This window comes from Cheilinus undulatus, linkage group 18 (assembly GCF_018320785.1).
Source record: "Cheilinus undulatus linkage group 18, ASM1832078v1, whole genome shotgun sequence".
Lineage (NCBI taxonomy): Eukaryota > Metazoa > Chordata > Actinopteri > Labriformes > Labridae > Cheilinus > Cheilinus undulatus.
In genome coordinates, this window is record NC_054882.1 from 34504746 (window position 1) to 34524972 (window position 20227).

The 20227-nt window shown below is 38.0% G+C and overlaps 1 protein-coding gene across 1 annotated transcript; it reads left to right on the top strand.

Annotated features, from left to right (window-relative positions):
• The first annotated feature begins 1027 nt into the window (after positions 1–1027).
• nrde2 (NRDE-2, necessary for RNA interference, domain containing) lies at positions 1028–17277 on the top strand. The gene is made up of 19 exons (XM_041813517.1): positions 1028–1140; positions 1969–2074; positions 3062–3265; positions 3381–3521; positions 5327–5592; positions 5981–6207; positions 7513–7740; positions 7861–8050; positions 8284–8417; positions 9738–9858; positions 10009–10181; positions 10296–10467; positions 13322–13542; positions 13685–14183; positions 14282–14697; positions 14841–14980; positions 15914–16055; positions 16694–16765; positions 16932–17277. The coding sequence occupies exons 1-19, from the start codon at positions 1080–1082 to the stop codon at positions 17055–17057; spliced, it is 3639 nt and encodes a 1212-aa protein (XP_041669451.1). The 5' UTR covers positions 1028–1079; the 3' UTR covers positions 17058–17277.
• The last annotated feature ends 2950 nt before the right edge of the window (positions 17278–20227 follow it).

A 20227-nucleotide genomic window follows, 5' to 3' on the forward strand; every position in this document is an offset into this window, starting at 1 on the left:
ATAGATAGATAGATAGATAGATAGATAGATAGATAGATAGATAGATAGATAGATAGATAGATAGATAGATGGGGGTTTTTCACTATGTCTGGGCTCTGCCTGCATGATTTGCTTGACAAGAAGACATTTAGATTTTTTTTGAGGGTCTTTGGCGTCACTGTTGGAGCCAGGTGGTCCTTCCCAGGGACTTTTTTTAAAATCTATTTTGCCCAAGCCTTTGTTTATTAATATCAGAATGTGTCTGATTCAAGTTGAGAACAGAGAGCACTTCAACATGGGAGCTTGACGTGACAGATGTAGAGTTTTCTGACCCAAAAGTGATATCAGTTTTTCATTATCAAAGCATAAAATATGATTTTTGCTTTAAAACAGCAACCCAAATAAGTTATGGTTAATTAGTATGTATATATGATAAGATTGTATTCTTATCACCTACGTAGCCTGTGTCACAAAGAAATAGCGTTCTAAGAAGTCCAATAACACATTTTATAGAACACAAAGCAGCCTGATTTTTCTGTGTATAACATTTCAACTTTGTAGAGTATGTTAATTCTGAGTAAAAAGTAAAATGGTGGAGGTAAGGAGGATAAAAGAAGAAGAAAGTAATTCATAACATTTTGTTGTATCATTCAGATGTGAATCACTGAATATTGAACTGCATGTGATTCTTTTGTTGGCCAATCTTTCCAGAGAAGGCCGGACAGTCTGTCATGTCTCAGTTAAAAAAACAGACATATCAGTTCAACAACCCAGAATCAAGTGACACTGATACATCTGAAAGATGTAGTATACTCAAAGCTTCCTCTGCTTTATATGGAAAAATTCCTAAATTTGTTTCCCTTACTCTGACTATCTAGACTTATTCTCACAGAATATTTTAAAGACAGAACATATTAGTGAAACGAAAGAATACAAGATTATTATTCATTGATAAACATCGAGATATATTAACTAAAAATTTGGTTAAGTATTTGACTTTAAAATGTGTAAGACAGAAAGAGCCCTAATTCAATTGGCCGACTGTCGCCTTTTCGAGTGACGTCATAAGCGTGCGACTGTTTTGACGCGACTTTACTGTCATGGCTCTTTTTCCAGCTTTTGCTGAAGAAGCGGCCAACAAGGTTGAAGATTCGTCCAAAGGTAGTCCCTCATTTAAGCCAAAAAGTTGTTCTATTTGTTTTTATTTTTCCTAAATACGTTCCTATCATTTTGTTTGGGAGATAAATCCAACAGACTGAAAAGTAAACCGACATTAGCTGCCTCAACGTCTACTTGTCGTTGTAGTTAAGTAACATGCCTTAGCTTTAATTACATATCTCACCTGTCAATTGCTGGCTTATTCTTCTGAATGGAAACCGACTGAGAATCTGCTTATCTAATGTTTGTTTCTAAAGAATATATCTGGGATAAATGATGAACGAATCGATGTTTAATGCGTGAGCATAGATTCATCTTCCTACCAGGTTAAAAACAATGAAAGGTCGCTTTTCTTCACGTCTGTAAGATAAAGTAACCCAAAGTAACAGCAAAGCCATTATGATGCTCTATTTGTATTTCAGTTGTTTTGCCTTTGATCATGTTTGGAAAAGAGTTTTCCATTTATAAAAGAGAACTTTGATTGTTATGATAATCTCAGACAGACATAACTGTAACAATCACTCAGGTTCCCTGGTACACAATGACAGTGCTGGAATATGCTGCAAAACTCTCACCTCTAAATCAAAAATATTCTTTTAGTTTAATCAGGCTTCTGCATCCATCTATCTTCAGAACATAGCTTCTTACGCTTCAGTCAAACGCTTTCTGTTTTTCAGGCATTATTAATATATGATGAAACCACACAACATTAAGGCTACATGTTGCAATCCTGACACCCTACAGGCTGAAAGGACTTTCAGCGGATGATGGATCACCACCAAAATACTTTATTCCCTGTTTTCATCAGTATATTTTTCCCTATTCTTTTAGAATTAGACTGGCTGAAAAATAAGAGTTTTAAGACTGGAGATGCCCTCTCTCTTCATAATCGGCTTGTTGAGAAGACCATCGACAGGCACAACCAGAAGGAATCGAGGTACAACTCGAAAACATTTGGCTCATTAGACACTCCACTTTGCATCCTATTCTTGATTTTTATTTTAGTTTAACACATGCTTTGAATTAATTAATATATTTTACTCATTTATTACATTTTCTGGTGCTTTTTACATGCTCTCCACCTTTTTTCTTTGTTCCTATTCTTTGTTTTCAGGCTGTGTCTTTTTGTCGAAATGTAAACCATAACCCTGATAGAAAATATGTTGATTAGAGATTGTTTTTCTATGATTACTTGTATTTGAAGGGATGGGCGTTTGGAAGAAACCTGCCAACTCGAGCATCTATAATGTTAACGATCAATTAATTGATTTATCATTATGTATGTATAAAAACATACATACATGGTCTTATATATATATGTATAACATTTCCCTATATAACAAAAACAAGTAACTAATGAGTGTGTTTCCCAATGATTTATTTATTTCACCCTTCGAAAGCCTAGGGCTCTTAAACATAAACAAGGCATGGTCAATTGTATTACCTATTGCGGGGATTCGCAAAAAAATATGCAAGCATCTCAAAAAACTATTCAAACCCCAAAACAACCACAACAAACAATAGCCTTAGTTGGCTGCCATTTTTGTGGCATTATCGCATCGCTCTCTTCATTTTGAATTTCGTGCAAATTGAGATAATGCATTGCACTGCTCGAGTACTTCTTCTGTTTGCCCTCTCCCTCTCTCCTTAAGTTGAATCGCCCCCTGATGGGTGAGATGTCTCATTGCTTTTGTTAAAACCCACCCACAATGTCATGACAGTAAATTCCCCACAATCGACCAATTTCTTAACAACCAATCAATCAATCATTGATTAATTGTTCCCATCCCTAATTTAAAGAACTCAAAAAACTGTGAAATACATTTTAAATTTGTCTTTAGGTAGTTATTTTTTGTTGAACAATGTTAAGTGTTGCAATGTTGCAAAGAATTTGATCAAATTGTGATTTATGTCTTATCCACAGTGTTGATAAATATGTAAGCTCTGCAGAGCAGAGCGAAGAAGAAAAGAGCCATGTGCCATCTAAGAAGAAAAAAAAGAAAAGTGAAAAAAAGAAGAAAAAGAAGAAAAAACACAAAAAGAAAAGCGGAAGGTATTCTGACAGCAGCGGCTCTGACTCTGAAACCATTTATCCCAGTGACCTCAAGAGGGAGGAAGAGGAAGATGGGTAGGGACACACTCTCACACCCCACATACTGACACTCTTTATTATGCACATAGAAGCACTGCCTGTTTTCTTCCATGTATTTATGGGTGGTGTGTTTGTGTTTGCATCCGTATAGTCCCCAGTCCTCTCCGTTGGGAAGTCTTTTCTCCTGGTTGGATGACCTCCAGACACCCACAGAGCAGCTCTTCTGTGTTGACCGTAAAGCAGATCCAGCCAACTGGACGTACAAGTCCCTCTACAGAGGAGATGTTGCCAAGTAAATAACATTCTATGTATCAAAAAATCAAGTGTACAAGACACACTTTTACTACCTACTCTTTCATCCATCTGAATATAAATTTCTTAATATAAATTTCTTGGTACCTGGCTTGACCAAAATCTTATGTTCAAATTCCACATTTATACAATTGCCAACAAGCTACGTCAATAACTCCTTTACAGAAACAAATCCATCTTCCTAATGCTCAGCAGAAAATTTAGCATCGAGGCTTTCTTTTTAAACCGATCTAGATTTATTTATTGGCAGGAATGCCTCTGCCTCCACTCTTGCTCTCCTAAATTCCATTTATCACTCGGCCCTTAGATTTATTTCTGGTGACAGTTACTCTACACATCATTGCATTTTATATAAAAATTGGGCAGGGCATCTCTTACTGTGATATGTAATAGGCATTGATTTTTATTTTTCTGTAAAGTCTAGATTGGCAAAATGCCATCATATATCATATCTTTGTTAAATCAGCCTCATAATCACTACGCAGCACAATCTAGTGATTGGCTGATGTTCAGAGTTCCACGGACAAACAATTAATTTTTTGAAAAACTGCTTTTAAGCTTTTCTGCTTTATGGACACTTAACAACAAACATTCAAACTATAAATCTTTGTTCCCATCATTTAATTTAAAACCATGATTCTAAATTATTCCACATTTGTGTGTGACTGCTTTTACCTGTGTTGTAAACATTTTTTGTACTTTGTATAATTCTGTCATGCTGGTTGTCTTTATTGTGCTCTTGACATAATTTAAAAATGACAGCATGCTCTCAATGACTCCTTGAAATTTAAACAAAGGTTGAATTAATCCAAAAAGTTGGTTGCATCCTAAATAGAAATGTGACTAATATACCTGTGTAAAATGCTAAGAGATGCCCTGTCATGACTACAAATTTTGTTGCCTGTATCACACAGTGGTCACACCCTGATGCTACTGAAAATTTGCTCCCATTTATAGCATAATGCAAGCAGAATTTCACTTCTCAAAACATGTTGAGATGGAGCAGGTAGCCTAGTGGTTATATTCACACGCTCCCTGTACTGAGGCTGTTTTCCTTGATGCAAGCAGCACAGGTTCAAATCTGGCCTATGGCTTATTTCCCACATGCGATATCACACTCTCTCTATACCCAGTTTCCAACTTTGTCCACTGTCTTGTCTACAATAAAGGCATAAAAAAGACAAAATGTTGAAAAAACAAACAAAAAAACAAACAAACAAATCAACAACCACGTACTTAGAAACATAGCGTTGCAGACCAAGCTGGTGGAGCTGGTGCCACGTTTTACCAGCTTTTCCTCCTCATTAAAATATAAGTCTGTATTTGAAGAAAACTGTTGTATAATGTCAAGTAACTAAACATTGACTTCAAGACAACATGCTATAAGTGGAGGTTGGCAGAAAGCTCTCAGGCTAAGGGTCTGTACTTCACAATAATCATTCTCTCAATCTGAGAGCTCAGTTATTTTCTACATTTAGTAGATGTGCAAAATCCACACAGTGAAGATGATTTGTACTTAAAGAGTGGCGCAGCAGAAACTGCACCTTGTGAACTCTGCTGAACACAATGTAAAACTTTACACAGGACAACAATTTAAACCTTTTTACCTACCGGTATACCCCTAAATAATCAGACTGAGTCTTGAATGAAAGTACAACTTATATTCTGGGTTTTACAGTGCTTGAAGCAATTTTGCAGACTACAGTTGTAAGACAGGTGTTTACCTGGATCAAAATGTTATTAATATCACTCCAATGATATTTTTAAACTGTCTTTGTGTGCCAGGTATAAGAGGAAAGGAAGCTCATCGCTGGGTCTGGTCCCTCACAGACAGGGAGTAAGTTGGGAGGACTCGGAGTCAAACAGGAAACAGAAAGGTGGAGACAAGAAAAAAGCATCAGACAGATACTTTTCTACAATCAGTCGCCAGATGCTGAGGTCAGAGCCTCCTGTTCCTGCAATACCAACTGTTCCTGAGAGCAGCAGTGATATAAAGCCTACCTCTTTCCTCCCACTGGGTGATGATGAGGAGAAAAAAGGAGGGCAGATGGGTAAGAGATTTGCCATGACAGGTGGTGAAGATGAACAGCATTGAACTAAAATCTGTGCTTATAAAATCTATATAAGTATAAACACCAGGAGAAAAAAACATTGGGTTGTGTAAGTTATTTTAATGGCTATAGCTAAAGTAGAAGGAACATAGCACTTGAGGGTTTCACCTTCTTATCATATTATAAGTTAAAACACCCACAATAGATGTCCAAGCAACGCTGATTTGGGGCCAGGAATCAAGCTTGTCTTCTGTTATATTGAAATATTTCAGCATTTGAATGAACATTTTCTGTTAGGTATTTGATATTGTATGCCATAATGTATATTGTAATTTTGATCTTTTTATTTATTTGTTTAAAACATCAAACTTTGAATATTTTGCTCCAGTTGGCAGAGTGCAGACATCATTTGTCAATCCCCTTGGTGTCTATGACTCGTCCACGGCGCTTTGGCTGCAAGGGAAAGGACAGCAGGACCAGACAGAAGAACAGAAGCAGGAAACACAGACTGAGCATGGTGCTACGCCTTCAACCGGGAGGACTGAGGAGTTTAACAGGCGACTCAGAGAGCAGCCAGCAGACACACAACTATGGATAGAATTTATAAGATACCAGGTAACCATAGCATTATTTTACTTATTTATTCATTTATTTAACATTAAATGGGAATCTTTAGACCATGAAATCCCTTGTTTAAAAAGTTATAATAACTTTTTTTTTTTATCCGTGAAGACTTGTAGGTTTGCAAAAAATGCTACTTTTCAGCCGATCTTGGAACCTGTTGGCAAGCTCTCTGAAGCATAGTAATTTATATTTATCTTCATTATGTTGTACTGTAATAACAGCTGACTTAGTGCAGACCAGCATACATCCACTGATATTAATGTGATTTTCATGATCTGACACAGTAACTTATGAATTCTATACTCAACAAATATCTTTCTTTTTCTGATTTTATAACATTAACGATTAACAGGACCCACTTTTTCCAGTGTGCTGTGTAATTTACAAACATAAATACTGTCAAGACAGCATGAAACACATATTTACTGAGGTTAATTCAAAATAAGTCCAGGAAATGAGTCTATGAGCCATTGCTGTCTCTTTCATGTGCTCTCTGTCTGTAACAGGCACTAACTTTGACATGTGCATTGTAATGTGAGTTTAATAAGACTTAACAAAATGTATTTAGATGATGGGGCAGAGGGACACAGAGCAACTGCTACAGCTCACCTGCACTTTCTTGTACATTTCTGTTGATGTGTTTTGAAGTCATTTACTGCATAAACGCTGTGGAACAATCAGAAAATAACATCGTATTTCACTGCAGCACTGTTTTAACTAACTAACTATGAATGCTCACCCTCTGTAGGCCACTGGATTGCACCTCTGTCAAGTCTCTTGCTCCCTGCACCCTCTCTGTTTCTAGCTTTGTTCTTGTCCGACAAGATTTTGGTCTGACGAGAGTTCATTGACCAACAAACTGGCCAACCAACTGGAGGTTTTCAGCCCTAATTTAAAGAGATTAATAAACCATTGTTAGAATTTTGCCTATGAAAGCTGGTAGGTCGAAGTATGGTTAATGTTCCACTTTGCTTTAGCTGTCCATGCTGACTGTTTTTCTTGCTGATGCATAATTGGTCAATACAGCTAGCACTACAAACGTACAACAGACAGAAACCAGAACTCTTTAGATGCTGAAAAATCCAGACCCTTAAACATAGATTCTAAAATTCTTTGTAGAATAGGTAAGTAGAGATTGCCATACAGACATTACAGCCTGTTGCGTGGCTGCAGGCTCAAGAGACCAACAAGATCAATTTAAAAACTTTTTGCATCCAGTTTGTACTGAAGTCTGGAAATATTAGTACCTTGTTCTTCCCATGCATCAATACTTTCTATCTGTATCATCTCCTTTAGGAGGAGCTGAATGCTACAGTGTTTGGAGGTGAAGAGGAGCGACAACAGGGCAGTGATTTGGCTGAGCGTCGCAAGTCTTCTTACAGAGCAGTCCTGGAGAAAAAGCTGAGCATTGCAGAGCGCGCAGTCGCCACAAACCCAACCTGCATCGAACTACAACTAGAGAGGCTCAGTATTTGTCAGGAGCTGTGGGAGCCCTCACTTCTGGCTAAAGAATGGAAGAAACTGGTATGTCTGCTGTCTTTATATGCCTTCATTTAAATCACTTTCATGTTCATCAAATGCCTAAGTATGATTATGTCTCTGGTTTATGGTCATTTAACAAGAAGTTTTTTCTATTGCATTAAGGTGTTTGTACACCCAAACAGTGCCCCCCTGTGGAGAAAGTATCTGCTGTTCACCCAGAGCTACTTCAGCAACTTCACTGTGTCGAAGGTGAACTCTGCCTATGGGAAATGTCTCAGTACGCTTGGTGCTGTGCGTGATGGCAGCATGGTCTCTCATCCGGCTCTGCCAGGGATCGAGGAGGATATGTTGGGTAACACTAATGTAGTTCAATGTTCACCAGTTTTGTTTGATTTTAGAGGCCATTTAAGGAAGACAGTGACATACTCATTAAATAAGTGTACCACCCTTCAAAACACAGACACTTTTTTTGTGCATGTACTACACGATATTCTTGCTTTTTTAAATAAGAAATCTTTTGTGTTGTTTGGTCAGTAGTTATGAAAACTTGTACATCTTACATGTTGTCTGTTTGTGTCTGTGCAGATATTTTCACCCTGCAGTGTCACTTCCTGCGCCAAGCTGGTCACTCAGAAAAGGCCATTGCTTTGTTTCAGGCCATGATTGACTTTACTTTCTACAAACCTGACAGTGTACGAAAAATGTCCACTAAGCAGCAGGTAAATCAACACAAACACAAAAGCACCTAAACTGCACTGACACTTCCTTTTATTCTAATTTCAAGATTTAAATAGTTAGACTTATCCTAACCCCAAAAATAATTTTGACCATTAATCTGGATCAAAATCTGTAGTTTGATTATCCTACAGTGCAAGTATTTGCTTTCTTGTCTGCTTCCTGTAGTCTTTTGGTCCATATGAGCCTTTAAGGCGACATCAGCCTGAGGAATACTCTAGTATATGACCTGCTGCAGATGCCACAATCTATCTTTTTGCAGGGTTGGAAAAAGTACAAGTGACTGAACTGATTGAATTTGCTCCAGTAAAAGTGTTAATCTGAAATAAAAAGTAAAAACGTCATTTGTGTAAAATCTACCTACAGAATTACCATGGGCTGAATCTGTAATGTTTACTTGATGGAGTTAAAAAGTCACATCTAATCTCTTTTTCCTGCGCAGTGCAAAACCAAGAAGCAAAAATGAATCTTGAGCCAGATTGTTTAATCAAGGGGACACTTGTAGTTAAAAGAATAATGCAGCGTCAAATTTTGGATGTAATGTGGAATCATTAATCTGGCAATTCATTGAGTATTTGAACAGAAACATGAAATATCATATTTTAACAATTGCTTCTTGTAGAAATACAATGAAGGAACGTTTTTCCAGTCATCCGGTAGACAAAATGTTTAACACTGTATAATATGCTATGACGTTTAGTAACATCCAAATGTCATACTTAGTATAAATGTCAACCAAAAGAATTAAATTTGTGAGCAATCTGACAATGAAAAGACTATATAGATATATGCCAGGAGGTTTCCCTACCTGCTCTGCCTTTCAGTGAGGGCACCCACCCCTCATTCCCCACCCTCTCTATTGCACCATACAAATAAACAGGAAAAAGTCATTATTTATTCATGTAAATAATCTGTTGTAGACAATTCACATTTTGAGTAAACAAAAAAAGGCAGGTGAGAATAAAATACGAAAATGTTATAGTTGACCATAGAGATGATTTGAATTGAAAAACAAGAAAGAGGCACAAAAAGCAATAAAAGATGGCATCACTACCCAGAATGCATTGCACAAAAATGCCAGCCTTAATTTAGAAATTATTTTTCAAATTTACCTAAAAACTATAGAAACCTAGATTGTTTCTTGAGACAACATCCATACACAACATTGGTCCAAGGAAAAATGGTTGGGAAACACTGACATAGAAAATACCAATAAAAATGTCAACAAACAGCAGATCCCCTTTAAATTAAACCAAGAAGAATTATTGTTTGTAGTAAGTGTGTGTTTCTGTTGGCTTTTACAGGTTGAATTCTTTGAGCCATTTTGGGACAGCGGGGAGGCGCGAGTAGGAGAGCTTGGGGCCAAAGGTTGGAAGGCTTGGATGCAACAACAAGAGCGGGGAGGATGGTTAGAGCCCAGTGCAGGTAAAACACAGGCACACTAACATTTTAACAGTATGAGACTGCCTTTACTTCTTTTATTGTTGAAAAACAGTAAATAAAGAAAAATGAATTTGGCTTGAATCATTTAAAAATGTTTTCCATGTTGTCATCTGTGTGCTTTTGTGTCCACAGAGGAGGATGAAGATGAGGAAGAGGAGGAGGAGGAGGTAAAGGATCGAAGCCAGCCAAGATGGAGAATCTGGCTGGATGTGGAGTCATCTCGGGAAGCAGACCACTGGCTGCCCTGGAGGCCTGACAAAGCCAAGGGTCAATCAGAAGAAGACTGTGAGGACCCTGACAGACAGGTACTGAATCAAGGTGTCTCTGCTCATGTTTGATGTTTACATGTTATACAACCTGGTGTTATGAAGCTATAATAGAAGCTAGAATTCTGTTTGATTGTGTCTCTTTAACTTTAGGTGTTGTTTGACGACATCGGTCCATCCCTTATTTGTTTGTCTTCACCCGAGCTCCAGTTCCGTCTTCTTCTCCGTTTCTTCTCATTCCTGGGGCTGCCTGTTGACTCCATGCTCTCCGCTGCCCCCTGCCAGCCTGGCCTGCTCCTGGAGAACCTTTCTCTCCTTACTCAGGGTAAAAATTACAACTGTGAGAGTAACAGAGAGTGACAGTGCTGTGAGAAAATGTAATCGGTTACTTTATACTCCAGGGTAGGTTCAATCTGTAATTCTTCTGTCTTCTTGCCAGTGATAGTTTTTGCATTGAATTAAACTAAATGCAGTAGCTACCTTCAAATGGCTGAGAAAAGTTGACAAACTCCATGGCTAGTGCTGTTACTAACACAAAACATAAGCTGAGGCTGCAGGACAGTCCTCCTCATCCTTGCTCCAAACTGCTGTGGTAGACACACCTAAACTTAAAATTCAGTATAGATAGTTAAGAATAGTAATCCACTATTGAAATCCATGTTGAAATCAGCTAGATAAAAGCTCATTTGCTCATTAGATGATGTGAAATTAAAAGTCAACTCAGAAAAAAGACTAATAAGGTAAGTTGAATGTCAACATGATGTGTTCAATGGTCATACAAGTTCTGTTAAAACTGGGCTTCACCTTCAACAATATAATATATTAGGGTATTGATATAATGGATTAAGATTGAGGCTAGGCAATTATTTGAAATTTAGATTACATTGCAATATGGCCTACTGCAGTTTTTAAATCGCAGAGGGTGCAATATTGCTTTCACCTGACGTGTTACAAAATACCAGAGTTGTTATGCTCTAGACATCATGCAAATCCTGAAGTGTCACGTTTTCCTGGACAAGTTTGCAAAAAAATTCAATTTTCCTTATTTTTTATGTTTTTTTAATCATAGCGAGAATGGCATAAAAATGATCAATCCCTTCAATACAACAATTGATACTGCATTTGCAATACGAGTCAAAATAGTCGCAGTTGAATATTTTTTCAAAACTATTTTCAGCCCTAGTTGTCATGATGATTCAATACAAGGCTGTATGTTACTCAGATCGGTCAATTCATTCCTGTGATTGAATAAATAAAAAATGTGATCCATGTTGATGTATGCATCATCTAATTTAATCTTAACACTTAGGCCTGGCCTACAGGAAAGACCAGATTGTTTAATCTATAAAATATTGTGTTGGTTATATCTCGTGATTTATTAGTTCTGTCTGTTGAAAAAAACACAACATGAGGAACTTTAAAAATAATATTAGATTGCAATTACAATACTAGATTATTTTCCCCAAATCGTTCAGCCCCGTTAAAGATAGGAGTATCAATAAGGACATCAATAAAAATCCCATCCCTGCTGTTTAAGTATTCCCCAAAATGTAAAAGTTTATTCAAGGTCACTATTTAATATCAGTTTATTTTGAATTTATGAAATGTTGATAGTGCATTAATATGAGTGCTTTAGAGTCATAATAATTCTACAATTTGGCTCATTAAGTTGGTTTAAAGACAGAAACATAAGAACATAAGACTGAGAGTAGTGACTAAAATGTCACAACTTTTTATTGGCTAAGTAAAATGGAAAAACTAAACCAAAAAACTAAATAGAGACTAAAACTATAAGGAGTAAAAAGACATTTTTTAATGAAAAAGAGTAGGACTCATTTTAAAATAGCTGCAAAAATTAATACTTACATACACCTAGAGGAGGTGAGGATCAGGGAGAAGGGAGGCTTCTCAAGGAGCTCAGAGTACAGAAGTATACTTCATGCAAGTCTTTTAGCTGAATTCATAACATGATGGGTGTCATCATTACTTTTTTAACCACCAACATGCAGTGATAGTGAAACATAATAATAAACATTACAGTTTTATAGAGGAGAAAGCATCATATTTATTGGTTTTGAACAACAATATCAATTTGAACTGACAGAGCTCTGTGGTGGATTTTTGTGCAGCTCACAAAATAAGATGCAACAAAAAGCCTCAGTTATCATACTTAATAACATGCATCTATACATGGACAGATTTCAGAGGATGATTAAATTCAACAACCAAAGCACTACCTCTACCGAAGCCACATTGAATGATTTAGACTGCATACAAGTCAGTGATTGTTGCATGTATAGAAACATTTTAAGGTTAAGATATCAAACCATATATAGTATATCTAAAATGATCTACAAGGTTTTTGAAATTATTTTTAAAAGAATGTTTTTGTACCTTTGTATGGTTGGGTTTGAGATGATTCTGCAGTACAGCTTTCATCAGTATCTGATGTTACACAGACTGACACTGTGGAGTGAAGCATTTCTCATTTAGTAAATTGTCCCTCTCTGTCCTTGCTGCATCTTTCTTTGAATGCCTTGCTGGGAAGAGCTAAGACACCAGAGAACAGCACAAGTGAGAGACTCAACAAGACACATTAAGTTGAGAAAGACCCCCTGGGCCAGTTATTTTAAATATTTTAAAAACTAACTTAGTGTCCTGGAGGGAGTTTAATTGGAAAACCATTGATTTATTTAACACCAGAACTAAGCACACAGAAGGACAGACAGCCTGCTGGAGAGGCTGTGGGATAGTCAGAGCAAATCATTGCCATGTCTTCTGGGATTGCTCTGAGATGAACAATTACTGGAAGTCAATCAGAGACTACATGGGAAAAGTTTTAAAAATCAAGATTAAACGGTTTAAAGTTTGTATCTGGGAAAGATGCCACCTCATCTTCAGGGCTTTTCTAAAGCAAATATGCACAGAGTAATGTTATTTTGAGACTCCAGGGTGATGATGCATTTGATGAATGTTGGAAAGGATAGATTGAGTTTATCAACTTGCATGGAACAGATTTCATGTAAAGAGCTTAAACAGTGTTTTAACTCCCCTGGTTCTCTTCCACTCATGAATGTAGTATGTCAGTGTTTGTTTCCTGTTGTATATGCACATTGTTAAATGCTGTACATCACTTGAACTGTAGCATTGACAATCATGTCTTACTTTCCACATCATAGGGAACGAGCAGTGCCGCCCTCTGACCTCTGGTGATCTACCTGACCTTGGTGTAAACTCTGTGGGTCACATGACCACTCTCCGGGGAACAAGAAAGTGCGCAGGGCTGGGAAAACAGGGGGAAAGGTTTGTTACCAATGTTTTCAGGATGGTCCAACCTGTTCTTCCTGCCCAGCACCGAGCCATCCTGTCTCTCAGCTGGATGCAGTATGAGAAGCTTAAGGTACGGGTTGGTTAATCTGTCATCATGCTGAATTTAGATTTGAATATTTATTGTAATAGTTTCAAGTAAAGATCTTAATTGTACTTAAAGGGGTTTAACTATTGCACTGATTAACCTCTGTCTGTTTGTGTGTGTGTCCCAGGTTTTGCGCTGCCTTTGTGGCAGCAACAAAAAGCGCCTTCGCTCTCAAGGCAAGAGCAGTAAACGCATTGCCAAGCAACTTCTCAAGGAACCAGACAACCGCTCTTCATTGGTGCTTTGGCGGGAGTACGCCCACCTGGAATGGATGCTGGGCAATTTTGATGAGGCTCGCAAAGTTTTCTCCACGGCCTGTGCATTAGGGGGAGCCAAAGGGCTGAGGAGCCCTTCCCTCTGTGAGCTGTGCCTGCTGTGGGCCCAGCTGGAAGTGGAGGATGGGGAGGGTTCACAAAAAGAAGGCCACTCTGATGTCACCATGTCTCCAGCTGTAAGCTTGTTAACCAGGCTAGCAGAGGGAAGCTTTTCATCACAGTCATCCCCGTCATCACAGACTCTTTCTACAGTCTCCATCCTGAAAGCCAGGAAGTCTTATGAGCAGACTTTGACAGCTGGCTTGACAGCCCTCGATGAAAACATCCAAAACTTTGTGGTCAACAGAGAAGGTTAACCTTTAGTATCCAAACAATACTATAGCCATAAATGTGAAGTATATAGCCCATGATCAGTAGTAATTATTCTCCTCATTTCATCCCATCACCAGGTGAAGAGGACCTGCTAGGGCAGAAGCTGAGGCTGAGAGGCCTGGTGGGCTGCTACGCCCTGTTCCAGTACCTCACCATGGGCATCCAAGCAGCCAATGCCATTTACAACCAGGCTAGAGAGAAGATGGAAGATCTTCACTGCACAGTGACAGAGGATAAACCACTAAGTAGTGAGAAGGAAGCAAGCAACACTAGCACTGACGGTAGCAAGCCCTCAGCTGATGCAGGTCACACCAGCAGGCACTGTATCAACAGGCTAGCTGCAGAGTGTGAAGAAATAGCAGTGCAGCAGGCAAGGCTGCTCAAGTACCACATGAGTAAACGTGTTTTCCCACTGCCAACATTAAGACAGATGCTTACCTCTGCCCTTTCTACCTGGTCAAGTAGCGCCCCTCTGTGGAGCATCTACATACAGGCAAGCTACTGTCTCCTCATTTAATGACTTCTTACATTCATTGTGGGCCAAAACCACATCAGAAAGTCACTTCCCTTCCTCCATTCTTCTGAGCTTCTCTGTTCTCCTCATTCATGATGATCCTCATTTAACCTGTGTTTCAGGTGGAGAACCGTTACCATAGTGCTGGCAGGGCACGTCGTTTTTTCCACTCTGTATCCAGGGACAACAACAGGGTGCTACCACGCCTCTTTGCTATTGTTGCTGAACAACAAAGGAAGCAGCTGGTGGATGCTGCTCAGAGGTAAGAGCCGAACAGATGATGCATGGGGTTAACCTGCACCGGTGATCTGTATGAAAACAATATGTACAGTTCCCATGTGTCCTGAAAGACTTGGAAAACAGTAGACTTATTTTCTAGTCATGGATAAATGACTGAAAAAAATGTCCTGGAAAATCTTGTTCTATCTAGGTGCAGAATTCAAACATCCTCCTATTTTTATATCAGTGTTACCAAAAATGGTCGACACAGTAATGTGAATTTTGTTAAGGATCTTAGAGAGGCGATTGCAGATCAGCAGGTCAAGTTTGCCACCTCACAGCCACAAGATTTTGGGTTTAATCCTCAGCTTCTGCATTTGAAAATACAAAACTATATTGAAATTGTTGACATTTTCTTGGGCAAGATGCTTAACCTAAATTACTCTCACTGCTGCATCAGCGTCCTGTGAATGTGAATGAATGAATAGAAATGGGATAAGTTAAACTGCTGGTCGTTCTATGTAACAGCCATTCACATCAATATGTAAATATGTGTGAAAAGGTAAGTGTGACCTGCATTGTAAAAAGCATTTGAGTTGTCAGGCAACTAGAAAAGCACTATAGAAGCCTAAGGACAGTAGTATTAAAGTCACATGTTATGCTCATTATTATCAGCATGTAGGATTTCATTATTATAGAGTGCACATTTTTGAATGTGACTTCCCTAAGAAAGGAACATACTGGTGAATAGGCATTATTTATTTCTGTCATATCAACTAAGCTATCACTAAATATGTCCTGGAAAAATTGGAGTAGGAACCGTGGATATGCAATTGCTTTAATGGATTCTGGCCTAAATCTCTACACACAAGAGGTTATTTTAAATAATAATAATAATAAAAATGCATTATCAAGGCTAATTAAGTAAGAATGGATTAAGAGCTATATTTTTTGCTTATTCTTGTCATTTTTATAGATCTTGTTGCTATGACGCTGCCTTGCCCATCATGCCAGAGAATGGCCTCAGCAACCGTATCTGTGGACTGTTTGAAAACGCCATAACAACTGAGCTGGGTTCTCATTGTCCTTTACTTTGGAGGATGTACATGCACTTCCTGGTAAGATTTTTTTTAATCATCATCTTATTTCATCACATTTTCTGTCCTTGAATGGTGAGTTTAAGGAAAAGTGAAGAATTAAGGGGCAAATGTATTATCCTCTTAGCTGTAGTTTGATTATACACATAAGATTACAGATAAAAACTTCATTTAGCCTGGCTTTTTGTCTGAAACAACCATCCAAAAAGCTAATCAGAGCCTACAGTGATGCAAAAAAAATATTAATGTTTAGGGTGTATGCAAAAGTAGATTGTGATGTTGGTTTTAGAACAGTAGTCCACTGAAATTAAAGGAATGGAGCACCAGAGAGCTTTACAGCACCATTTAATATACAACATTATACTGACGTTAAAATATTTTCCAAACATATCAAAGCCATTCATTTTGAAACAAAAATGTGCATTTCTAAAATTATTGGAAAGTCTTCTGCTCCTCAGTTAGTGCTCATGTTTAGTGTGCTTGTTGAACTCTGACCTTAGCCTATGTTTTTTTCATCTTTCAAATATTTACTTAGAGAAAGAAGTATGAGAACTAACTAAGCTGGTCGTGTAAATTTAAAAAACAAATATTGACCTGCAGTAAAACCTTTTGGTTACACTTAATGTGTGTAATCTTTATGTGTACATGTGCTTTTGTAGGTGTCAGAAGGAAAGGTGGATAAAGCCAAAGGGATCTTCTACAAGGCCTTACAAAATATTCCTTGGGCTAAGGTGAGACACTGAGTGATATTGCCTTACTGCAGCTGACTTGTCTACATCATTTTTCAACTTTACTTAGCAAATGTATTCTTTTCTCTCTGCCTTTATTTGTGTGGGGTGTGTTTGAATGTACATTTGCATTTATGCAAATGTGTGTGTATGGCACACGTGCAATCAGGGTTTGTACATGGATGCAGTTCAGCTATTTCCTGAGCATCTCCAGGAGTTTGCAGATCTGATGACGGAAAAAGAACTACGACTCCGACTGCCACTTGAAGAACTGGATATACTACTGGAGGACTGAGCACACAAACACACGCCAACTTGAGTTTACTTTAATGGCAGCATGCCAACCCATAACTGGACAGACACTCAAACTCAAAATTAAACATTCAAAGCTACAGTGTTTAATTGTGAAGTGTGCAGTGATCTCTGAAGTTGGGCGTGATTCTATCCTTTGTACATAAAAGCTATTATTTGTTTTTATTAAAAAAACACAGTTTGATTACCTTACACGGTTAATAAATTTATGATTCAAAGGTGTTGTGTGCTGCAGGTTTGTTTATGCACATGAGCTTATAGTTCATGCACACTGAAATATCATGATTCAGGCGTGTGGAGAGTGTTCTCCCCCCCAAGTAGTTGACTTTTTTGTAGCATCTCCCATCATTTTTAAAGACTTGTTTTGAGCTTCAGATGACACAGCTGGGCTGTATGATGTGTCACACACAAGTTTTTAACACAATGATAAATGGAAGGAGAATCACAAAGGTACTCGAATAGGACTTTGTTTTGTTTTGGTGTTCTGTTGTTGGGTAAGTTCAGAATTATGGCTTTCAATATTTAAAATGAGGACATAATAGTAATAATAATAAGAAATACTGGACCTTTTGCCATAGAGATGGGTTCTTTTGAACCCTCCTAGCCCTGCTACAGGCTTGTGATATAGAAACTGTTTTGGTGGGGGGTTTTGTTTGTTTTTTCAAATGAGTGGAAGAAATAATTCCACGTTTCAGCAGAAAAGCACACAAACTTTGATTAATAAGTCACATTGAAAAGCTGACAATCTCTTTGCTCTCTGTGATGAGCTTACATTTTTTAAAATTTTACTGTCAGTGTTCAAATGCAGGGGCTTTTGCAACTATATTTGGGCATCCCTTGGTTCAGAACCCTCCAAGAAAATGGTTATTTTCGAGGTTATTGTGCCCCTGCATCTTGTGTCATGACATAAACCTTACCCAGAAACCAAAATTAGAAAATAAAACAGGAAACTTCCTGGTTAACACTTGTCACGTTTTTCCACGTTAATTTTTTAGTTTCATAATGTTAATTGTGCTGCGTCCATCGTCTTGATTTAAATCTGCTAAAACTAATTCACCATTTAATAATCAGTATAAAAACTTTGAATTTAAACGGATTTTAAGCCTCATATTTGCAGCAAGTTTTACTCATTAATCCTCTGTGGTTCGCGACTACACCTCACCAGGGAACTACCTGAAAGTTTTTCTTTTTTTTTCTTTTTCTTTTACCAACCCCGTCCGTTTAACCAACACACATAGCACTGTACGGGTGGCTTCGCTCCCTCCTTCCATCGTTGCCGCGCCGTGGTTTGACGCATTGCAGATCCGCCTTGGCCAATCAGAATACGCAGTACAGCGTGCAGAGTATTGCGGTTCTGCTCTGTCCAATCAAGATCCGTCTTTCAGAAGCCCACCGCAACTTCCCCAGTGCCGTCAACCGCGACGATTAGAATGTATCCTTCCGCCTGCATAAGACTCGGTGTAACATAAGATAGTCCGCCACTTTCTAAACTACTTACGGCAGTTAAAATCAATCATTTGACGAGAAGGGTCCCATTTTAAAGACTCATTACAGAAAAAAATATTTTCAGGCTTTAACTTCTCGCACGAAATCCTCCCTTATTTTAAATGACAGCTTTGTAGTATTTCACTGGTTAAAAGAGCCTAACAATAATCGTATCTTCATTTTTTTCCTAGATTTTATGACTACAAAACCAGTGTGCACGGCCTTTGAGTCTTATTTTATGTGGTTAAACATAGAAATAACTATAATTTCATTGGGTTGTTGATTGATTTTTTCTGATGATACTCAATTTTACAGGGGGCCAACATGTTATTAAAGCAAACAAGTAAAATCAGAACGTTTTATTGGGGACATTAGGTACTTCACATTTACTTGACGATTTTAATGCCAGAAATAATAACCATCAGCTGGCAAGGCTACAGCAGATTTTAAAATTGGTGACAGGTGTATGGCACATGTGGCCACAGAAAGGATGATAAAATTAGTGTCAAAGTAAACAGTCATTGAAAGTTGTAGAGACAGTGTCAGAAAGCAAACACTGAGCTAATGACTGGATAAACAAGTGGTTTCTCACTCTAAATTGTAAATACTTTTAAACCCTCTTTACTTTTTGACTGTTTAAGGTCATAACCACATACATATATGGGTTTAAAAGCTGTATGTGTTAGACTGATAATAGAAAGTTCCTAAAAAGAGTAGCATACAGAATTGCATCCCATAGCCATGTATGTAGTGCTGGGATGTTCAACTCAACATATCACAAGAAAAATGTAGATGATTGGTTAATTTGGTTAATTTGTTTGCATTGCTTAGCCTTCAGATGGATACCAAATTTGGCTGACTGACCTCTTATGTTTAATTTCTTATGTCTTACAAGATATTTTCCAAATACCTCTTAAAAACCAATACCAAATCCTGAACTGACTGTTATGTGCTGCTGTGAGGTATGCAATTGTCAAGAAGAGGTGTTGGGTTGGTTTTTGAGGTAGTGGGATTTATATGAATCTTAAAAGCAAGGGATGAACATTAAGCCCAGTGACCTTGACCTTTGAACTCCAAAATCAATCAAAATCATCCAAGAGTCCAAGTGGACGTTTGTTCAATGTTTGAAGAAAATCTATCATAGCGTTCTTGAGATATTGTGTTCACTATGCCCCATATTAATGGATGGACAAACTGAAAACATAAAGGCTTTCTCAGCTATTGCCCATGCAGAGGCAAGAGAAGAGGTGTAGGGTCCAACCTTAATTTTGTGTGCGTATTTCTATTGTGCACTTATATATCATACTTCTTTTCTGCTCCTCATTTGGGTCTAGTTTAAAAAATCTGCAAACTGAATAAATAAAGATGAACTTCATAATGTGAAACCTGACTAGCCCAGAGAGAAAGGCACATCAAGGTTGCATGCATGACCCGGTGAGTGTCTGGTTTTACTAGGCACAGGTAGGGAATTGCTTGAGGCCTTGTGCACCAAGGGGCCTGAATGGATAGATATATTAGTTGTGCATTCAATGTAATATATGCATCACAAATCATTTTTAAAATTAAGATGGGTATTGAGAATGTATATGAGCCTACTCTGTCAAAAAATAAGGTTTCAATCTAAATGTACCCCATGAAGGACTCCTGGATCCCCTGCATGTGTATAAA